Source organism: Thunnus maccoyii, chromosome 4, assembly GCF_910596095.1.
Source record: "Thunnus maccoyii chromosome 4, fThuMac1.1, whole genome shotgun sequence".
In the NCBI taxonomy this organism is placed as follows: domain Eukaryota; kingdom Metazoa; phylum Chordata; class Actinopteri; order Scombriformes; family Scombridae; genus Thunnus; species Thunnus maccoyii.
The window spans coordinates 16,151,819-16,173,539 of NC_056536.1; the positions used below are offsets into that span (position 1 = coordinate 16,151,819).

The window sequence follows — 21,721 nt, forward strand, 5'->3', positions numbered from 1 at the left end:
TTAATTGATTATTTTGCTGCTATAATGCTATATTGTTTGAGTTGTGCTAGTTATGGAAAGGCTTAATAAAAATATTAAGAATTAAGAATATTGACTGTCTAAGGTTGGGGTGGTAAGAGTGGACACTTCATAGTGGTATGGCAAACACTTTTTATTTAAGCTTCATGAAGTAAACATGTAGAAACATACACACAGGTGCAGAGTCCAAATAATATAAACTGTATTTTTCACAACACTTTCAAATGCTTCCGTTATTATTTCATGTTTATTATATTATTTTGGATTTATTTTTATTTAATATATATGCATAAATGTGAAATAATAACAGGGACATTTAACATTTTCGTGAGTCTTAGGAGAGATAAAGCAAGACAAAACAACCATTAGGAAGCGGTATGTATGTGTGTGTGTGTGTGTGTGCTAATGCCTTATAGAAAAAATATTAGGACAATAATTTACAGTACATGAACTCATAATGTTTGTTTCATATGTATTTTAGCTGTGTATCACCATATCTGAATGCATATCTGAATGTGTAAAAACTTTTGTATTAATGCATATAAATGTATGAATGTGTAAAAACGTCTTGATCAAATGAATTCTAATGTTCAAATGTGTAAAAAATATCTGAACAAATAGATTTAATTTTTGAATCTGTAAAGAGATCTGTAGCTTTGCATCACGTTTGAGAACAGATGAAGAAGAACACAAATAATTTCCAATGTGTGAGTGCATAAAGATTAGCACAAAGGTTTGCAGTTACACATCTATCTGTTTGTGAGTGAAAAAGGTTCACACAGAACGCAATTGTATGTGTGAATCCCAAGTTTACAGCTATGAATCAAACCTAAAAGTACAAATCAAACCTAAAAGTACAAATACTTTTGTCCCACATTTGACACTTCCTCCTGAATAGCCAATGGTGATGCTCTGAAATGCTTGGGGCGTGTCCACTGAAGGCCCTGAGAGCAGGCCCCAACTGAACAAGCAACTGACAAGCAACATAAGATGATGTTTAAAAAATAAAGTAAAGTTAGGAGCCACTGTTTAATTCAGCACCCATTTTGTAGGTAAATGTGGACTTATTTCAGTAAAAATGTAACTTGAATGACTAGTTAACAAGTGATCCATCACATCCATCAATCATTGCAATGTTAAATGGAAATCAAATGTTTTTACACATTCACACATTTGAATGTATTCATACAAAATGTTTTCACACATTCAGATATGGTGAAGCCTACACAGCTACAATACATACATATGACCCTAATTTAAGCCCATAAACATACACTGTATGACATACTAAACTATAAAACATATAGTAGTAGTCTGTGTTATGTGAAAGTAACCATAATTATTATATCATAAAAATTCATAAACATCTTATGTTTTATATAAAATGTTTGAACATTTTACATTTTAACATGTGATTCTTATAGATTTTCTATATGGATATTCGCCTTGGTACACGGGTGTGTGTGTGTGTGTGTGTGTGCGCGCGCTTGTGTATCCCTTAAGCAGTTCTAGCCGCATGCTTCAGCAGATCAAAGAGCATCTCTGAGTCACATCAGTGCTGCTCTAATTAAAATGGGACTGATACAGCTCTCCTTCCCATTAATTCCCCACACTTCAGTATGCGCATCACAGTGGTGGGCAGTGCTTATTTTCAGCTACATGAAATCATAATAGGATTGAACTGCTGCTCTTAACGCCTGTAACAAAGGATTGAATAGCTTTTTTAAGGACTAAGTGTAACGCCATAACAGTATGTAGTGTCTTGTCGGAGGGGTTGAATGAACTGCGTTTGTTTCCTGGTTCTCACACTGTCATATCCTGTCTTCCCTGGTCTGGTCTAGGTGGTAGTCAACGCCTTGGTGGGTGCCATCCCTTCCATTATGAATGTGTTGCTGGTTTGCCTCATCTTTTGGCTGATTTTCAGTATCATGGGGGTCAACTTGTTTGCGGGCAAGTACTACTACTGTTTCAATGAGACATCAGAGGAATACTTTCCCGTCGACGTGGTCAACAACAAGACCCAGTGTGAGGCCCTCATGCATCAAAACTTTACCGAGGTCAGGTGGAAGAACGTCAAGATCAACTTTGACAATGTGGGCGCCGGCTACCTGGCTTTACTGCAAGTGGTGAGAGTGTCGCTCCTCCTCTCCTCTCTGACTCCATTTCTTGTTTCATGCTAACCTGGTTGCTTTTCTCATTTTCCTGTGCACTTTTCTGTTTTTTCCCGTCTGTGCTTCACCTGAGGATCTGTTGTTACTTCATTTGCTTTCACAGTGCTCTGAGGCTGTCTATTGTGCATATTCATTGTGTATATATTCAGTGTTATGCCCTTTTTCTTCATGTACTAGTTTTTTTTTCATGCACAAGCTGTACCACAGGACATGCATCAGTTTCGGTTTGAGTTTGAGTATTCTTAGAGGATTTTTGCTATTTTGATTTATAATTTTCTTGGTATTATTTGTTTCTACAAATGTATTTAATCATGTCTCTCCTATTGAAAGGCCACATTCAAAGGCTGGATGGACATTATGTACGCAGCTGTGGATTCCAGAGAGGTATATTCATAACTTCATCAATAAATATTGTAATGCTCATTTATCTCACTGTGTGCCAGACCATGAACAAGCAGCTCTTACTTAAGTTGTGTCTATAATAATACAACACTACCCTCCACACTGTTTCTCTCGCCAAGGTGGAAGACCAGCCCGACTATGAAGTCAACATCTACATGTACATCTACTTTGTTGTTTTCATCATATTTGGCTCCTTCTTCACCCTCAACCTCTTCATTGGTGTGATCATTGATAACTTCAACCAGCAGAAGAAAAAGATAAGACGCTTTCTGTCTCTTTTTTGCTTAAGGAGTTTCCATTTTAAATGGTTAAAATATGATTATAACCAATTTTTTTTTCATCCCTTTACTTTGGAGGTCAAGATATCTTCATGACGGAGGAACAGAAGAAGTACTACAATGCCATGAAAAAACTGGGGTCCAAAAAGCCTCAAAAACCTATTCCTCGACCACAGGTATGTTTTCTTTTTGGATTACTGCTTTTGACCAATCAGATTAGTAGGCAGCAGTAAAAACTAAAAAAAATGTCATTTTGGGCCATTCAACCTATGACGCTTTCAGCTGAAATCTATCTTTGTATCCTCTCTCTTTGTAGAACAAGATCCAGGGAATGGTGTTCGACTTTGTAACACAGCAAGTCTTCGATATCTCCATCATGATTCTCATCTGCCTCAACATGGTCACCATGATGGTGGAAACAGACGATCAGTCGGATGAAACAGAGCACGTCCTCTACTGGGTCAACTTCATCTTTATTGTAGTCTTCACCATGGAGTTCTTGCTGAAGCTTTTTGCCCTTCGTCACTATTACTTCACCAATGGCTGGAATATCTTCGACGTTGTGGTGGTCATCCTGTCAATTGTTGGTGAGTGAGATAGCAGTGATGGAGTGACTTGAGAATTTCACCTCTAGAAGTTCAGGGTCAATGTCATCCTGGTACAGTTCACCAAACAAGACACTTGTCATATAAGTGATTAGTGATTGTAGTTTGATCACTGACTGTATTCTTCGTTTCTTTTTCCTTTCTCTCAGGTATGTTCCTGGCTGACCTTATTGAGAAGTACTTTGTATCGCCAACCCTGTTTAGGGTGATCAGGTTGGCTCGTATTGGCCGTATCCTCCGTCTGATCAAAGGAGCCAAGGGCATCCGGACTTTACTCTTTGCTCTGATGATGTCACTGCCAGCCCTCTTCAACATTGGCCTCCTGCTCTTCCTGGTCATGTTCATCTTCTCCATCTTCGGCATGTCTAATTTTGGCTATGTAAAACACGGAGCAGGCATTGACGACCTGTACAACTTTGAGACCTTTGGTAACAGCATGATCATCCTGTTCATGATCACCACGTCGGCTGGCTGGGACGGCTTGCTGCTGCCAATCCTCAACTACCCACCAGACTGTAATCCCAACTTCGAAAACCCAGGCACCTCCGTGAAGGGCGACTGCGGTAACCCCTCGGTGGGAATCTTCTTTTTTGTCATGTATATCATCATTTCTTTCCTGATTGTGGTCAACATGTACATTGCCATCATTCTGGAGAACTTCAGTGTGGCCACAGAGGAAAGTGCTGATCCACTTAGTGAGGACGACTTTGAGACCTTCTACGAGATCTGGGAGAAGTTTGACCCTACTGCCTCTCAGTTCATCACTTTTGCCAAGCTGTCTGACTTTGCCGACGCTTTGGAGCACCCACTTCGTGTGCCAAAGCCCAACACTATAGAACTAATTGCCATGGACATGCCCATGGTGAGCGGCGATCGCATTCACTGCCTGGACATCCTGTTTGCCTTCACAAAGCGTGTGCTGGGTGACAGTGGTGAGTTGGACATGCTGAGGCAGCAGATGGAGGAGCGTTTTGTGGCGGCCAACCCCTCCAAGGTGTCGTATGAACCCATCACCACCACCCTCCGCCGCAAACAGGAAGATGTCTCCGCCAGAACTATCCAGAACGCCTACCGTGCTCACCTCATCAGGCGTGGCATCATCTTCAAGCGTCACACTTTCACTAACAATAAGCTTGAGAACGGAGGGACCAACCAAGAGAAGAAGGAGAGCACACCATCCACTGCCTCTCTCCCCTCTTATGACAGCGTGACCAAACCTGACAAGGAGAAGCAGGACGAAAACAAAGAGGAGTGGGCCAGGAAAGAGAAGGACAAAAACCAAAAAGATGAGTGGGAATCCAAGTGTTAGGGTTCAGTGACTCTCAAAATCCAATAAAACACAGCGAGATGAGACTCTGAGCTCAAACCCAACAAATGTAGAAAAAGTGATCATTTGCAAGTAAAAAAAAAAAAACAACAAAAACATACAAAAAAATGTTTACAGACTCAAATAATACTGAGGCAATGTGGTTTCTTATGTCATCAAAGACAGCTGAACCAAACACAATCAGTTTACCATGGAACTTTGCTGCATAGTGACGAAGTTCATAGAAATGAGGAACAAATATGAACAAATAAGAAACAGTGACTCACAGTGTGCTGGTCAATGACACACATTTCTTTGGGGACCAACTGCCAAGGCACAGAAATCTCTGCTAAATGATTGGAGAATTGCAAAATCCCTGCCACCACCTAGTGTGGACCCCCGCGGCAAAGCTTCAATGCTACGGGACTGGATCATACAGATCCCACTAGAACTGTATTAGCAGTCTACATGAGGGTCTGTGACACTACGTTTACCATCTTTATCAAGAAGAAAACAATAATCAACCAAGCAAGTTTAGCTAGGAAGGAAACACTAGCGAGGGAGGGGGAAACCCAGAACCGTAGACAAAGATTTTTTTGTTTGTTTGTGCTGAGTATACTTGCATCTTTACATTATTTGAGCAGCAAAAAAGATAACATTTAGCCCATGTCACTAGTCTTTTCATTTCCTCTTTGTTATACTGACATTGAAAAAGACATTTTCTACATGGGCTTTCACACTGACCGGGTAGGGGTCATTAGTCATTGTTTTGACTTGGGCTGAAGGAGACTTGCTCAGACCGAGTTCCAGATAAATAATAATTATTGTGCTCGTTCAATGCATAGAAATGACTTGCATGAAGGCATGTTTTGATCAGGAATCATGCATGAGTAATCATAGTCCACAAGACACTAATTCTCAGACCACTGCAGTGGCTTGACTTTAAGTTTGAGGCTGTCCACTGGGGAAATAACAATAACTTCAACTGGAAAATGAAGATTTTGGATAATATATAGAATACTGGGGAATGATATTCATATGATCCTGCCCTTCACTAGTTTTGCTTTTCAACTGACAGATCTTTTAATCCAACCCTTCATCAAAATTTCAGGTGAATGGAGGATGTAAGCACTCAGAGGCAAAGTCTAAGTTGTATCATCTAACGACACAAACTATAAAAGGTTTTTTTTGCTGCTCTGAATGTTAATAGTATAGAAAGAGTGTTGAGTGTATGAGTAACAGGAAGCAGAATAACCTCATGTTGAGGATGCACAGATTTGGATGGCCATGTCTGTAGTCCTGAACTGAATCTGGGGCTTACATCTCTTTGTTTACTTACATCAGTGATACAGCAATGAGAGCAGGTGATGATTCACGCCAAGGAATCCATATCTGGCACCAGTAAGGATCTGGTGTGCTCAAGTGTCAAAAGGTATCCCCTCTACTGCTGTATGAAGGGACAGAAATATGTTTTTTGATTTTTTTTTTTGGTTAGTGGAAGAGCTGAAAACCATGTTTAGGTAGATACATTAGACCTTACATTTAGTGATTCATTTCAATACAGTTCCTCTTTTGTACTCTGTCAGATCCACATCAGAATTTCCCAGAGTGATGTCTTAGGTAGTGCTTTTTGGACAATTTTGAGTTGCCAGCTTTAGAAAAAAAGCCTTGAAGTCCTTCTCTGATGTCCTTGTGATGCAATCATTCTCAGAAAAGGCTTTGATCAGTGAGAGTGACACTGACCACCTCAAACAGCAGAGTTAGCAGAGAATTATCACAAGGACATGCCTTGTCGTGCCTAGCATGTATGAAAGGTGGATTGCCATGAAGGGCTTGGGGTTTTGGACTGTAGAATCAAATGGATTTGGTGTGATATTTCAGGGAGGTGGATGAGTGATAAATAACATATGTGGACCAATAAATAGGTAAAGCCCCTCCCTTCAGGGTTTTAGACTGACTGCCATGAGAACAAGAGAGAAACGGAAGAGCAGAAGAAGAGAATAGTGCTTTGGTCTGAGTCGGAGTGCTGAAAGTCCCATGTTTGTCAGTGTATCATTGTGCTTTTGTGGGACCTCTTAAACACTGTGTGGTGTTGGACCCAGGCTCGCACCATCTTTTCACATACTTGCAGGCTTTCAATTGCTATCACCCGCTTCAAAATAATTAGGCAGAGATCGAGGTAGAAACACTAACACTTTTTGAGATAAAACATCAGCAGGCCTCACATTTACGCAGCTATGTTGTATAATAAGCTTTGTGGGTGTTTTTCATGAAAAACCTGAGGCTTTGTCAAGTGGTAGACAAGACACAACTGCCTCCCTAGATGTTCCTGCCATTTCTTTTCTACACAGGAGTGATGGTCCTATTTATAAGTGGATGGCTGGACATATATCTGGCATCCATCATCACACCACTAATGCCATTTGGTGTGTTTAACACTGCCTGTACCAGAACCCCCTGTCTGTAACAATAAGTGAGGTCTGTTTACAATATGAGGTCTCGAATCAGTTTGGCTGCTGCACACTGAAACCAAATACATTCCCAACGAGAACCACAGGAGGAGCGAGTAACGTCATCCAATTTACCCATGTTCATCTTGGATGTAATGTTTTAGAATGATACATTCACACTTGAAAGAAAAAAAAAAAACAAAAACAAAAAAAAAGACAAAAGAGAAAATACAAAAACATATATATGTACAGTGCAGGCTATGATGTAAATGGCACAATCGCTGAAAAAGAACGAACTTTTTGAGAGAAACTATAAATATTGTATTATATTATTTTATTTTATCGGCATGCTTTGTTGTGTTTTTTTGTAAATATGAAATTTTAAAAATGTTACTACTAATAATCAAAAAATGAATAATAACAATAATATAGAATGGCTTCCAGCTATGCCCTTTGTCACATTTGTTACCTTTTGGATTTTTTGAGACACTTTTCACTTTGTTGACGGAAATTGAATGAAATATAGATATTATATAATACAAAAGATATATACATGTATACATATATGTCTATATGTATATACATAAAACAGAAGAACACTGTTTGTCACATTTGATTTATGTGCAACACGTTCAGTGGATGTCTAAAACTGGTTGTTTCCAGCACCCTTCTATGTTGGGGAATAGCTCATTTGCGATGTTACTGGAGCTGCTTGCCATGGATTGTAGCCTGATCATGATGAAAGGATAATGTTACCAGCACATTTCTCACTTACTGTCATATCTCTCACCTTCACTGAATATACAGGACACACGCCCACAGTCACAGACACATACACACACACAGAGGTGACTCTCCTCACTGCCCACCATCTTTACCAGTGATCTCTTTCCCAGAGGACGTCAGCTGGTGTGACTGACTGCCTCGTACACCCTGTGACGGTACCTACCCCAGGGGCTTTTTCCCATACACCCACACATCAGTGCCATTACAGCTCAACATGCATACGATCATGTACTTGCTTCTCATCCTCACATTTCTTTTGTTGAATGGTTTGTTTCTAGTGTTCCACTCAATGGCATGTGCCTTTTTTCTGCTTTTTCTGCAAATTTGGATGTCGATGCCACACTGAAAAAAAAAAAAGAAAAAGAAAAAAAAAAAATCATGTTTCCAAACTGTGGAGGGTGGTAGGGGATTGGGGGTGAGCACAACATTAATCAGGGATGTCGATTCAGAAATACTGCCAGAGGATCATCCAGACACCCCACTTCATCTTAATATTCAACAGTGTGTGATGTTAACAGAAAAACAGCTAACTCAAAAATGTCCTGTTCTTAGTGCTATGTGTGTCACCCACTTGGCTTGTGAAAAAGCAGCTTGCCTTCTATATTTCTGTTTTATTTCTTCTATATTTCTGTTTCCATCTGAAATTTATTTTTGTATCAATATTTGATTATAGGACTCATTCTTTTTTAGCATGGTTTATTATGGGCGTTTTTTCTTTTTGCTGAAAAATTAAAAAGTGCTTTTTAAACTGTTGTTATCATTTGACACCGTGATAAAAGAGGATATACAGTACAATATGATGGTGTGTTGCACAACCACTTGGACTCTTGGTAAGAATATATGAAAGATTGTCTTCATTTGAGCACGAACCTTTTTATTACCAATAAAGCAGCCTTCCAGTTACAACTTGTGTCTTGTTTTTTAATGAAATGTTGAATTCTGCTCTTTTAAAAGAGATTTAGTGTAGACAAAAACATTGTCTTCTACTCTCCTTCAGGCTTATTTCAGATCCATTGTGTCCACTTCAAGTAGTGGTCACCATTTTGTGCTGAGTATTTGACTTTTGTGGTGCTGTATGTGGATGCAAGTGGATTACAAAACATTCTGTGAAATGGAGCTGAGTGGTGCTGTGGTAACAGGGTCGTGAAAGGCAGCCTTTCAAATGTAATGGACTTATTGAATTTGTTAAGAGCCCTGTGTTAACATCCCCCTCACAGGCAGAAGATGGACTATAGCCCCATTATTATGCAGTCCATCTGTACTGTAATGCTCTTGTTTGTGGTCCACCATAAAGTAAATAGCCCAGAGGTATAATATTACAGTCACCCCCACAACTTCATGTGAACAGGGCTGGGATGGCCACTCTCACACTGGTTTCCAGAAAGAGGGAGGAGGGTAAGAAGTCCCTTTTGGAGAGTAGGTGGATTTGTATGTAAATGATGTGGAGCTGTCCTCAGACAGTGTAGACTCTGAATAGATGGCAAATTCTCCATGGAGTACCTCCCTTCCCTTTCTCTCCTCCCTTCCCTTTTTTGTCACATTTTTTTAATCTCCCTGGCTCCTTTCTCTCCCTCAAGTCACATGGAGTCTTTTCAACTCTCAGCATCTCCTTACTCCCCCGCCTTACCACCGTCTCCCAGGAATTTTGTATGATATTTTTCAAATCTATGCGTGTCTCTCTGTTATATATCATCTACACATGTAGGCAATGGCAACCTGCTCCTGATTATTGACTATCGACCCTCTCTCTCTCCTCTTCCTGGCTTCGCTGCCATGCTGCTCCAGGATGGTTGTGTGATAGTGCAGTGAGGTGGAGAGGAGAGAAAGAGAGAGAGATAGAGAGAGAGGGAGTCAGGAAGGGAGGGGGGAGGTAAGGAAAAGAGAAGGGGAAGGGAGGTGGTGGAGCACTGCAGTGCAGATAAATTAATGCAGCAGTCGAGGCTGAGTCAGCAGCACACTCCCAGTTTGGCCCAGTGCCTCCATCGGCTTGTGCCCATGCACGGCTGCCTAGGAGACCGGCTCCCCCGCTCAGAAATCACACCAAAAGAAGGACATTTCATCCTAAAATTAGGCTCGTTAACGACATCTGAGAGCGGTGAAGCGCCGGAGGCGGCCGCGGTGCTGTGCGCTATAGGGAGCTGTCCTTGGTGCTGCTGGTGGTCGTACCGGGAGGACGAGAATCCCCTGCCCAGCTCTGAGGCGCCTTAGGTGGGGCTGGACCGGCAGATGACAGCGCTGGTTGGCGTGGAGCTAAACTCAGCCATAAAAATGCGTTTAGTGTGCGGAGGAGCTCGACCTAATTCATAGACAGCCACACCTACACACCCCCGCGCCCCCCTCCTCCACCTCCTCTTCCTCCCCCTCCATCGCTTTCCTCTCATTCCACCCCCCTTCCTCTGGAGTGTGCTGCCACATAGCATGTGTTTTCTCTGTGGGTAGACCTGAGCGGGGCTAAATATAACGACTAAACGTGTCACAGTATTTTCTTTGCCATGAGGTGAAGCTTTGGATTTTTATATACATGTTGGTGAAAATAGAAATTATTATAATGTTATATATACAGTATCAAAAGTTTGGACACACTTTCTCATTCAAGTAAATGGGAAGTTGTGTCCAAACTTTTGTTATATGTATATATATATATTTACAAGGGCTGCAATGCAATGCTTGGTTTATAATGCTCATATGTGTCCAACTCTTATTTCCTCCCTTCCTGTTGTTGCTGCAGTTCTGCTGTTAAATGTCAGGCAGTAAGTGGGAATAGCCAGCAGTAAAAGGGGGGTTTCCTACTATCTGATCCCATTTCAACCCTTGACTGAGATCAGAGGGTTGTGTTTGTGCTCTGCTGGTGTTTCCTCTCTTTCTCCTCTCCTCCCTCCTCCTCCCCTGGTCTTGCTTTCTCCCCAGAGAGTCAGACTGAGGAGGGAGGATGGAGCCAAAAGAGGGAGCTCTCCATCATGGCTGTGGCCAGAACCCAAGAGCCCCCACCACAGCTGCACCCTCATATAACTCACATTTCTCAATGAGAAACAAGGCAGACACACAGAACGAACCCCCCTCCAGTCCATTCCCAACACATATACATAAAAACGTACACCACCACCATCACCAGTTATAGCCTACTGTTTCTCTCCACCTACCTAAAATCCACCAGCCCCTCCTTTTCCCACTAAATGTTAACTCTATTACTGGCTATATTTTCTGCCTGCCACATTGCATAACCTTATTGTGCAACAATGTAAATTTGTGTCAACAAAGTGCAGCTATATACAGTCTCCTCTGCAAAAGGAAACAAAACAGATTCCTTCACACCCACACACTGCCTTTTTTTTTTTTTTTTTTTTTTTTTTTAAAGATTTCCCAAATCAGCCTGAGATGTTTGGCTGCCTGATTTGTCATATTTGCTGAACAACAGCACCCACCTCTGGTCAGCCCTGTGTATGTATGAAATGTCACAAAATACTGCATCATCTGTTCCTTTGGATAGCACTGACAGAACCACCATCACTCTAAAATATCAATACAAAAACATTGCTGCTTTTTAAAATTTATTCTAAAATCTGAAATAATTTGAAAATACATTTGTGTGCACCACAACATCAAAGGTATAAAGGTGAATCCCAGAAAAAGACCCAAAATTGATTGTTTCAAATATATTTATATATTTTTCATCTTGCATCTTAGTTTATTCATACTGCAGAGAAAATCAAAGTAAAAATAAAGCATGCCAGTGTACTTATAAGGTGTACGTATCTGAACATGACAATGAAAATGAAAAAAAAAAGACATTTGAAAAGAAGAAAGCTTGTAGAGGGACTTAAGCTCTGAAATAAATAACTCTGACATTTCAAAATAACAAGTGACATGAATTCAGAAGTTGAACATCTTGATTATTTTTCTTCACTTTGTTGCTTATTATGGAAACAGCAAAGTGCAAAATGTACCTTTTATTTGAGAATACCTGGGAATAAATATATCGACCGATATTTCTGATGTTGGTGCCGAGGATTTGTCTTCTTTTATGTTGCTGGATGATGTAAAGCAGTAACAAGCACACATGTTCCCTGGGCTGTCTTAAACCTCTGCTGCAATCTGGAGCAGGTCTTCATGACACCTGCAATTAAAATATAAAGGGTTGAAGTCAAACAAAACAAAGATACGTCCCATCTAAAATACTCACACAACCTGTGAATTGTTTTCACTTTGACCCATTAAATTACTTAAAATTTCTCCAACAAAAATTTGTTGAGCCACTCTGCATGTTGGTAATAGTGTAAAAAATGAACTAAAATGAAAACGTCAATTGTAGTTATCAACTGTTTGACAGAATTGCTCTCATATTCCTCTCCTCCCTGCATGCAACCTGCGATATTCAGTAAAATACATGCTGTAACATCTCTATTGCCCTCTTACAGTCCTATCATACCATCACCAAAGAAGCTATAAATGTTGCTTTTCAGCTCACCCTTCTCGCTTGGTGCTGGCCAGCCACTCCACAAAATCTTTAGCCTTAATTTTATCAAGATAGCGGGTGAAATCGCTGGTGAATGTCCCATCTGAATGTCTTTTCAGGTTTCGGATGTTTTGTCCCCTTTCCATCTGATATGAAGGCCATCTGAGACAAGCAGTGTTGATGAGTGAGTTTTTAATTTACAGTCAGTTTCAGTGCTTTACATCACAAATTTACAGCAGATACTAAATTAAATTTGTAAAGAGACAAATGGACAAATTTGTTGAAGCTGTAATTGTTTCTCAAATATTGATATGATTTCACATTATACCTCTTTTTTTACTTAATCATATAAAATTTAAAAGTACTGTAAAACATCCAAACATGCAAGTGTCCAATAAGCAGAAAGAGACTTTATAGATACCTTGCTGGTCTACCGGTTTTATCCACAACCATCTCTTTACTGCTTGAACAGAGAAACAGGACTAGCATAGACCACATGAGCAGGCTCATCCTCAGATCACCTGGTCACAATATAACCAAGAGCACAAACAAAGTGTTAAATTAGATAAGAAAACATTGCATCTTTTAAGATCGGTTCAGGTCTAACAAACAAACAAACAAACAAACTCACCTTAGGGAACTTTGAATCGTGTCCACTGAAGCACATGCAGTGTAGTATTGATGAAGCCACGGAGAAACACCTTGAAACAACACCTTGAAGATACACTGGGACTAGACTAAACTGTAAGTACTGATTATTTCTGTCACTTTATAAAGACAGCAGGTGTCCCATTGTGACACCTCCCACAGCTGATGACCCTCTACCTCATTACGGTGGTCTGGATCATAGCTGATCTGAACTAGAATGGCGTGTGCTCCCCACGCAGGTCAATGGTCAGAGCCCTCTCTCACTTATTCAGACAGTAGCAGGTGTGAAGAAATGTTGTTGTGGTGTGGAACGTCATGAACATGACTATTAAACTGCATTGTTCACTCCTTTAATGTTTGAAATCAAGGCCCTTGAGCGTATTCAGCTGCAGCGTACAATCCTCCAGGACTCCAGACTAATATTTGGATGAAAATTTGAGAATCATATGTTAGATATTTCGCTGTGTCTTATCAAAATAGTGATAACTTCTAATTAAAGCATAAAAACAGATAATGATGAACACCTATTTTAAACAGATTTTTAATACTTAATTCATCTTCTTACTGTATTATCAACTATAGTCTATAGTTGCTGTATTGATGAAATGCAATATATAGCTTTTTTAAGATTTTGCAGTGAATTAATGATCTGCTGTTCTGTTGCTAATGATCACACACACAGCCACACAAATGTCTTTGAGCCCCGAGTAGAGCTTGATGTAGGAAACTCAGCTCAGCTTTACCTGTGACTGAAACCAGCAGAGACCTCCATCTTCTTCCCATCAGCACCATTTGTCATGTGGTTTACATTAAGCCTTTTCTTTTTGTTCAATATAGACAAATAGGGATATTTCAAATTACAATTTCAAACATTACATTTGAACAATTACAAATTTAAACCTACAATTTAAAATAAAAGGTGGGTTTGCAATATTTGACCCAGTTAGAAACATAAACAGCAAATGAAGTAGGCCAATTTAATTTAAACTGAACTAAACTTTTTAACTAAAAGGAAAATCAGACAGTCAGAGCAGCAAAGTCTCAAATAATGAAGCCATGTATAATTTGTCCACACATTTTCTGGCATGTAGAGCTGCAACGATTAGTCGAGTAATCAATTAGTCAATCGACAGAAAAATTCTTCACCGACACTTGTGATAGTTGATTGATTGTTTTGAGTCATCTTTTACTTTTATGGACAGGTCAGGATGTTCAGCAGAGTACAGAATGACATGATATCCTCCCTCCAGCCTACAAGAGCTTCACTCAACCCTAATTTACCATGAACTCATGTAAGTACAGACTATTTGCAGCCAGCTCTTTGTCTTTCACTCAGTGCTCGACTTCTTATGCGTCACAAGTTTAAATTCAAAAGACAAAATCAGTCACCAGGTTTTTGTTGCACTCTTATGTAAAGGACAAGCTGTAGTTCAGATTTTGGTTAATCAGTTAAAGATTTTGTCCTCAAAATGTCAAAAGTTAGTAAAACAGGCCCATTTAATTTCCCAAAGCCTGTGACATATTCAGACTGCTTGTTTTATCTGACCAACAGTCTAAAAACCAAAGACATTCAGTTTACTATACATGACAAAGAAAGATATCAAATCTTCACATTTGAGAAGGTGGAACAAGAAAATGTTTGCCATCTTTTGCTTGAAAACAAAAAAGATTAACAAAGTATCAAAATAGTCAAAATAGCTGCATAGAGGTTAAGACTGCAAGAATATACTGAAGAGTCAAATGTGAAGTCACAGAGACTTGAAATGGTTGACTGACCACTTGTATCGTTTTTGATGTTTGATGCAAATTAGCTTTCTGGCTTGTGTGGCTTCTCTGTTCAAAGCTAAGCATTGTTGTTAAAGTGACAGTGTTAACAATTGTTCGTGTCCTGTCTAACCCCCTCAGTCATTGTTGTCTGGTGAAGATCTCCTGCAACTAAACAGCACCAGGAGATGAAATTGGTCACATATTATACAAATAGTCTAGGTGAAGATAATCACCTTTCTCTTTTACAATGGACATAGCTTCATGGATATTTTAAATCCCTAAAGAGTACTTTAATGTTTGCCAGGTTCTGTATGTATTGTACTTCCAGGCATTGGCCACTAGGTGTCAGTCTTGACTAGTGCACTGCAACCAGGTCGCCTGTGCTCTCATGTTCAGGAGTCTGTCACTGTAACCTCCAATGTAGATTTTCTTCTACCTTTTCTGGACTTTTGTTTTTAGGTATCAAATTCTTTTTTTCTGACAACCTGACAACTCTCTTGACAAAAGACTTGTCAGGTTATAATTTATCCTCAAAGTGGGTGCAAAAATACTGACTAGTTTTTCAACATTTAATTTACTTTTATCAAAATGAAATTTCTGGCAATCTTGTAAGCTTCTCAAGCAACACAATGTGTTTTTGAAACCTTAAGCATGAGAAATTCTGCTTTAGTATCTGCAGCCTCAGGTTCACAGACTTGCTTAGTACAGACCGTGATTGAGATTTGAACTTTATACTATATATTATATATTTATATATATTTGAACTACATAATGAGCTAAAGGCATTGATGGAAAGAGACAATATTTGATCAGCATGGTGTGCTGCAGATGGTCTAGTAGACTGTGCGGATGGTCCATTACAGTAGTATAGTATACATAAGGAATGTGCTTGATCCCTTGAGAAATAGACACAGATACACAAACCTACCTCACGACTTATACTCTCCTCTGGTAAAAGCCCCAGGGGAGGAGGGGTATAAATGTTTGAGTCTATATTCGATATATTATTGCCAACATTAAGAAGGGGAGTTGAGTGCAGGGATCGTATAGCTGAGGGTCAAGCTTACAGGGACTGCAATGCTGTTCTCTCTGTTGCTATTTGATAACTTGGTGCTGATTGATACATTAGTATTGCATTTATCCGCTCTTACTCCTACATACAGGGGCTCTCCTTTACAACGCATCACCTATAAGCAAAGTAAGGAGGAGATTTGTGGTGCAGCATCAGTTTCTCAATGAGTTTAGTGGTATTTTGTGCTCATTTTCAGGAAAAAAATCCTTGCTGCATCCCTGTTTCATAAGGTTTTCATGGACATGAAATAGAAACAGAAAGAAAGAGGAGCCCACAAGTCTTTTCTCAATTAAAGTTGTCGCATTTCTTTGTTTTTCCAGTTCCAAAAGCTACACCTCATTGAAAAGTAGAAGAATGTGCCTCAGATGTAGGAGGATGTTAGATAAGGCGTAAGATTAGTTTACATTGAAGAGAAACTCCCACGCAGTGCTCTTATATGGATCGTGCCTCACTTGGGGTTTGAGGGCAACGTCTGTGAATCACAGTGGACGCTACACATTAGACAATTTATCTGCAACAACAAATACCTTCTCTGGCGAGGCATAGCAGGTCTTTGAAACGCCACAGGAGACAAAACAATAAGGCTATCACCTATAAACATCACGACTGAGGGCAGTGGTTGAGCCTGAGATTTTTTCCTTCAATTTATTTTGGCTGTTAATGATAGGCTATCAGATTCCTATCTCCCTTTCCTGCTCTCTCCCCTCTTCTGCTCCCTGCTGTAGCCTGGAGGACTGTTTTGGCGAGCATCTGGAGGCAGGCTGTTGAATAGGCTCCATTCTTGCAGGGTCCTGTGCTCCAGCGAGCGCACTCAGGGCATGGATGCTCAGCCACAGTCCACAGAGGAGAGCAGAGCCGGGTAGTGGGGGGCGGGGAGGAGGGAGAAAGGAAAGGAAAGCCTGCAAGAACACAGCAGCTTATGTTAGTTGTAAATTTTCTCTCAGTGCATTATCTGCTTACATGCACTTCATTCACATAAAATTTTGTTCTTGCTGCATCTCTTTCTCCTTTTTTTCCTCCATCAAAGAAGGGCCTGGTGATCCTGTTCCATCTTAGACCAGCAGAGGAGGAGTTTGATGACTAAACTTATAATCTTATAGCAGCATCTTAACAAACCTCTGCGGCATGGACTCAGGCCTTCTCTCTGCAGTGGGAATAGGTGGAGGGGGTGGTGTGGTGGTAAGCTTTGCATAAATGTGGTTGTGGAGCAGCTGATGAAGTCTATTTTCAGCAGGTTTCGGAGGAAGCATGTGGACAACTGTGGTCTCGTGCCTCAGCCACCAAGTGATCTTCATTTCCTTGGGGTAAAGAGAGAAACAAGAGAGACACGTTTCAGAACAGTTTGAAATGTGCATGTTTATAATGTTCACAGTGAATTTAAAAGAGGATTAATTTATGCATTCAATCTTTATCATTCGAAGATTTGAAAACATCTGCCTGTCATGACAAGAGCAGGAAGAGATTTAGCCAAAGTAATTCATTATATGTCATTCATCCTCATGCATCAGCACATCAAAAATATTGCAGTAATCTTTTCTGTCTGTTTAAGGCAGTCAATCGTAGGCAAAATCCTCCTCACAGTAATCTGTGATGACAAAATTTGACTGATTTAGCTCGTCCGGATTTGCTTTGAAGACTTTCGCACTTCCTTCCCTATTGATTGTGTGGCTGTGAATCTGGGACTTCTTCTGTCTGCCCTTGCTGTTTGCTGGTTCAGATGTTGGATCAATGTGTCTGTGTCTGTGTAGGGAAGCTCTGGCTCAGGCCAGAGCTCATCTGTAGAAGGTAATGGGATTGTAAGTGTCTGGCAGAGAGGAGGAGTAATGAAATGAGGGGTCAGGGCTGTCAGAGCGCAAGATTATAACTGACAGTCACACACATCAGAGGGTACACACCATCTAGTGTGCCGTGTGTGTATTATTTTTCACACGTGTGGGCATGTGTGCATATGATTACATGTGTTTATGCTCATGAAGCTGTTCACAGACTCGCTGCTCCTGCTGACAGTCAGACAGGATCACATGAGTTAATGTTTGCTAACTGTCATTAGCATGTAGCTCTGCCGTGGTGATAGACTGAAACCTCAGGATGACAACATAACTGCAGCATGTTACAGCAGGGAAGGCGTGACCAGCTCCTGCATTTCCTACTCTGCTGATAGTTCTTATCTCAGGAGGCAGAGAAATAGGGTAATGCTGTCCCTGCAGCTGTCAAAACAGCCATTCTCTGTCTTTTTAGTTGATGCATGTTCCTATGAGATAGAGCTTAGCTAAGCTCTAAGAAAGAGGTTATGGATTGTCATAGTACAGTTTGTACTGGACTCTTGTAGGAGGTGGTGACAGTTTGGGTTATCTAAACTAAACTAAACAAAAAAAAAACAAAACATTTCATCTTGTTGTTATTATATCATTTTCCTGCCAAATCCTTACAAATACTCCCCTGACCATTGTGAATCACCCTCCTTCTGTCCATGCTTTGAAATCATCATATCAGTGCATAAGCCCTATATGTACCCCACTGTGATTTGATTTGGAGAGCAGAAATGGCAGATTAGTCTTAAATCTGCCCAAGTAGATTATCCACTCATCTCTAAAGCTCATGCATTGAGGGTTCCTCATAATTGCCGCTTGCGGTTGAGAGGGCAGGAGTGCCCAGCTTACCCACGGTCAGGAGAACAGGACCGATCTGCTTCCACAATGCCATCCGTGTCTGCTTATTAAAAGTGCGGTTGACCCTAGCATTTCCCCCGTGCACCTCTTCCCATTGTGTTCTGTCTGATTGATGTTGACTGGGGTCACCTAAGCTCATGCAGGGGATCACGGCACAGTGCGCAGGGGGCTAAATGTTTACATGCATTCATTTGATTTTACCCAGGGGTCTGTTGGCCCAATCTGGGGTCGCCCCATGGACGCAGACTAGGCCATATGTCATGCTTTTCTCCACCACTGGACTGAAGGTCAGACCCACCAGGTTATGGAGGCTAGTTAGGAAGAAGAAACACTCTTTGTGGGCTGTTCCTTACTTTGTTCTATGACGCTGAGCTTTCAGCTGTGACACCAGACATGACTCTTAACATGAGTGGGTTGAGGAACATGTATGACACTAATGTTGCTTCTCTTTTGAGATTAACCTGACAGACATGACAGAAAAACAGGTCAGTATATTGTCTTCAGGGCCTCAGTCATGCATTCATCTGGAGCCAAATGTGACAGTGAAGAACGGAAATGAACAAATGGTAAATAGTTGAGCTCGAAAAAGAGAATACAAAGAGCTCCAGGGATAAAAAGTTTCCAACACAACAGAACAACAGGACTGACACAAACAGATCTGTTTGCAGCATTGAGAGGTTAAAAGGCCAGTAGATGATCTTTCTACAAGAAAAAACACTGTAACTTTAACACTTAAATAATAAACACCTGAAAAAATGTGTTGAAAAATAATTATTGAAGAGAGTATTTCCTTTGAAATCAACTCTGACTAATTCTCTTACTGTGCTGCTGTGAAAGTATGCTGGCCGTCGGTGTTTAAGAAAATGCATACACAAGATTTTTTTTTGTTTGCTTGTGTTTTTTCTATATGCTTGTGTTTTCTTATCCTCCATATGAAAGTACCAGTGTGGCATCATGATGTAATCATACATCATCATCCTTCTCCATTTCAGCAATATTTTCAACATCTGTGATCAATTTTTCCTTATAAAACAACAAAACTTTATCAAAGACTGTCTTGTGGATGAAAAGATGTTTAAATCAAAGTGAATTTGAATAGTATACAGTATAGTAGTAACAGTATAAGTATAGCTATGTGCTATTAATTATTGCCTTTCTAAAAGTAGTTGAGCACATTGCTAAAATTATTGATTTTAGAATGGAGTGATGTAATGTACAAGTATGAAAATGCTGCTCAATTATGGTAACAATCACAGTAAGTACCCTTTTGGTGACTAATATTAATTAAAACAAAAAAAAAACACATTCAAAGAAACAATATAAGTAAATAAAAAGAAAAAAATCATGCTCATACATACTCATATACAGTATATACCCATATGCATACATACATATTACTGCATACCATAAGATAACCACAATTCAATCTCTGAGAAGGAAACATAATTTAATAAATAAATAAATTAATAGCTTATAGGTTTCATTCCAAAGGTAATTTATTGTGACTTATATTTCCATGATCTATGTTGTTGATATATTGTCACCCATCTAAGGCCTCTACTCCCAAAATACACTAACTCATACAAAGTATTAGCACATGGTCACAATTTAACCCTGGCATGATAAATAATTTTATAGTCACCTATCAGATGCACTCAAATTAATGTTCAGTATTCATAAACAGAGAAGAAAGAAAAATACATTAATTAATCACTTTCAAATCATTAGCTTGAGCCACCAAACTCTTTAAAACAAACTACATCAACATCCTTCAAATCATTATACTGTCCAAAGAGTACTTTTAATCAGTTAATTACTTGCCACCAGTGAGAAGAGTCATACTAAGGTATGACTGGTAGTATAGTTCTAGTTATTGGATACTGTAATTCTGCTTTTAAATTGAGATTTGGGGTATCTTGTCGACTTGGAGGTTTAAGCCATTTTAGCATCTCCTGTTCCATCCGGGGACCTTTTTGACATCCTGAAGTGTACCGGCAGTCCGCAACTTTATTGAAAAGTTTACAAACTTTTGTGTTAAGTGTCACAGCTCTCGTCAATCAGATTTATTTGCCTTTTTAACATCATCCCTCTTCTCTCTCCCCTCTCTATTATTACTATCATCATATTATGGCAAAAAGGCCCCCCAAAAATAAAAAAACTGAAAAGCTGTGTAATATCACTGTTAGAAGGCAGTGTGTAGAATAATTTTCCTATACGTGGAAGTTGCATTTGTATTGTCTGTGATGACCCGGAAGGGTAGTGTAGTTGGTGGTTTTGTGCTGATGCAGTGTTAAGTTTGGGGTCAGGGTGGCAGGGCTCCGGACAGTAGAGCACAGAGTTACCAGGAGCTGCGTCTCAGCACTGTTATAATTCACCAAATGATTTAACAGCCAGCCATTGATCCACCTGGTAAACATTCATTGCTTTCAAACAGATTTTCCACTCTGTTTAGAGATCTCTCTCTCTCTCTGTCACTCTCTTGTGCTTATGCATTGGAATGCGAGTGTGTGTGTGGTGTGTGCGTTTGAAATGAATGTTAACAGGCGGGCGGGGGTGGGGTAACTGATTGGAGACTGAGTGAGAGAGTGTTGGTCGAATGTGGTTCAGACTGAGAGAAGAATAGGACAGAGAACAGACAGTGTGGTAGTAAGGCATAGAAATAAAGGATTGTCTGCTATTTCTCTCACCCATTAACCAGACAGGGCCATTGTTGCGCTCACTTCCCACTGGCACACTGTTGCTGTGACTGACAGCCCGACAAGCCGCCTCTCTAGGTCTGCCACATGGTGGGTTGCTGAATAGGGAATGCAAAACGTCACTGCTTTGTAAAAACAGCTTACCTCAACTCTTTATGTTGCGAATGGCTTTCACCTGCGCTTCACTTAACACTTTAGTAATTGCTTTTGCTTCACAGCCCTCAGGGTAAAATAAAATGTGAGTGCTGTTTTTTGAACCCATTCAGATGATTACAAATGCAATTGATCTTATCGTTATTGATTCTTAAGTTGGTGAATGTCAGATTTCATGTAGTGCTCTTGGTGACTTGTGTAGTACCAGTGGATTTCTTTTTTGTGCATGCATACAGCTACTCTGTCT

At 40.1% G+C, this 21,721-nt stretch overlaps 1 protein-coding gene and 1 long non-coding RNA gene across 3 annotated transcripts in view; one reads left to right on the plus strand and one right to left on the minus strand.

The window, feature by feature from the left end:
* Window positions 1-8,904, plus strand: part of scn8aa (sodium channel, voltage gated, type VIII, alpha subunit a) — a 46,314-nt gene extending 37,410 nt beyond the window's left edge. For both annotated transcript variants that reach the window (XM_042408109.1, XM_042408108.1), the window contains 6 exons: window positions 1,860-2,144; window positions 2,520-2,573; window positions 2,711-2,848; window positions 2,941-3,045; window positions 3,186-3,456; window positions 3,624-8,904. In XM_042408109.1, coding sequence (XP_042264043.1) covers window positions 1,860-2,144; window positions 2,520-2,573; window positions 2,711-2,848; window positions 2,941-3,045; window positions 3,186-3,456; window positions 3,624-4,783 — 2,013 coding nt within the window. In that variant the 3' untranslated portion in view covers window positions 4,784-8,904. The remainder of the gene's footprint in view (window positions 1-1,859; window positions 2,145-2,519; window positions 2,574-2,710; window positions 2,849-2,940; window positions 3,046-3,185; window positions 3,457-3,623) is intronic.
* A 2,814-nt stretch (window positions 8,905-11,718) lies between these two features.
* LOC121896476 lies at window positions 11,719-13,224 on the minus strand. The gene is made up of 4 exons (XR_006096010.1): window positions 13,101-13,224; window positions 12,891-12,990; window positions 12,482-12,631; window positions 11,719-12,130 (listed from the first exon to the last, which is right to left on the minus strand). It is a non-coding gene; the product is annotated as an uncharacterized LOC121896476 (long non-coding RNA).
* Window positions 13,225-21,721: the final 8,497 nt, after the last annotated feature.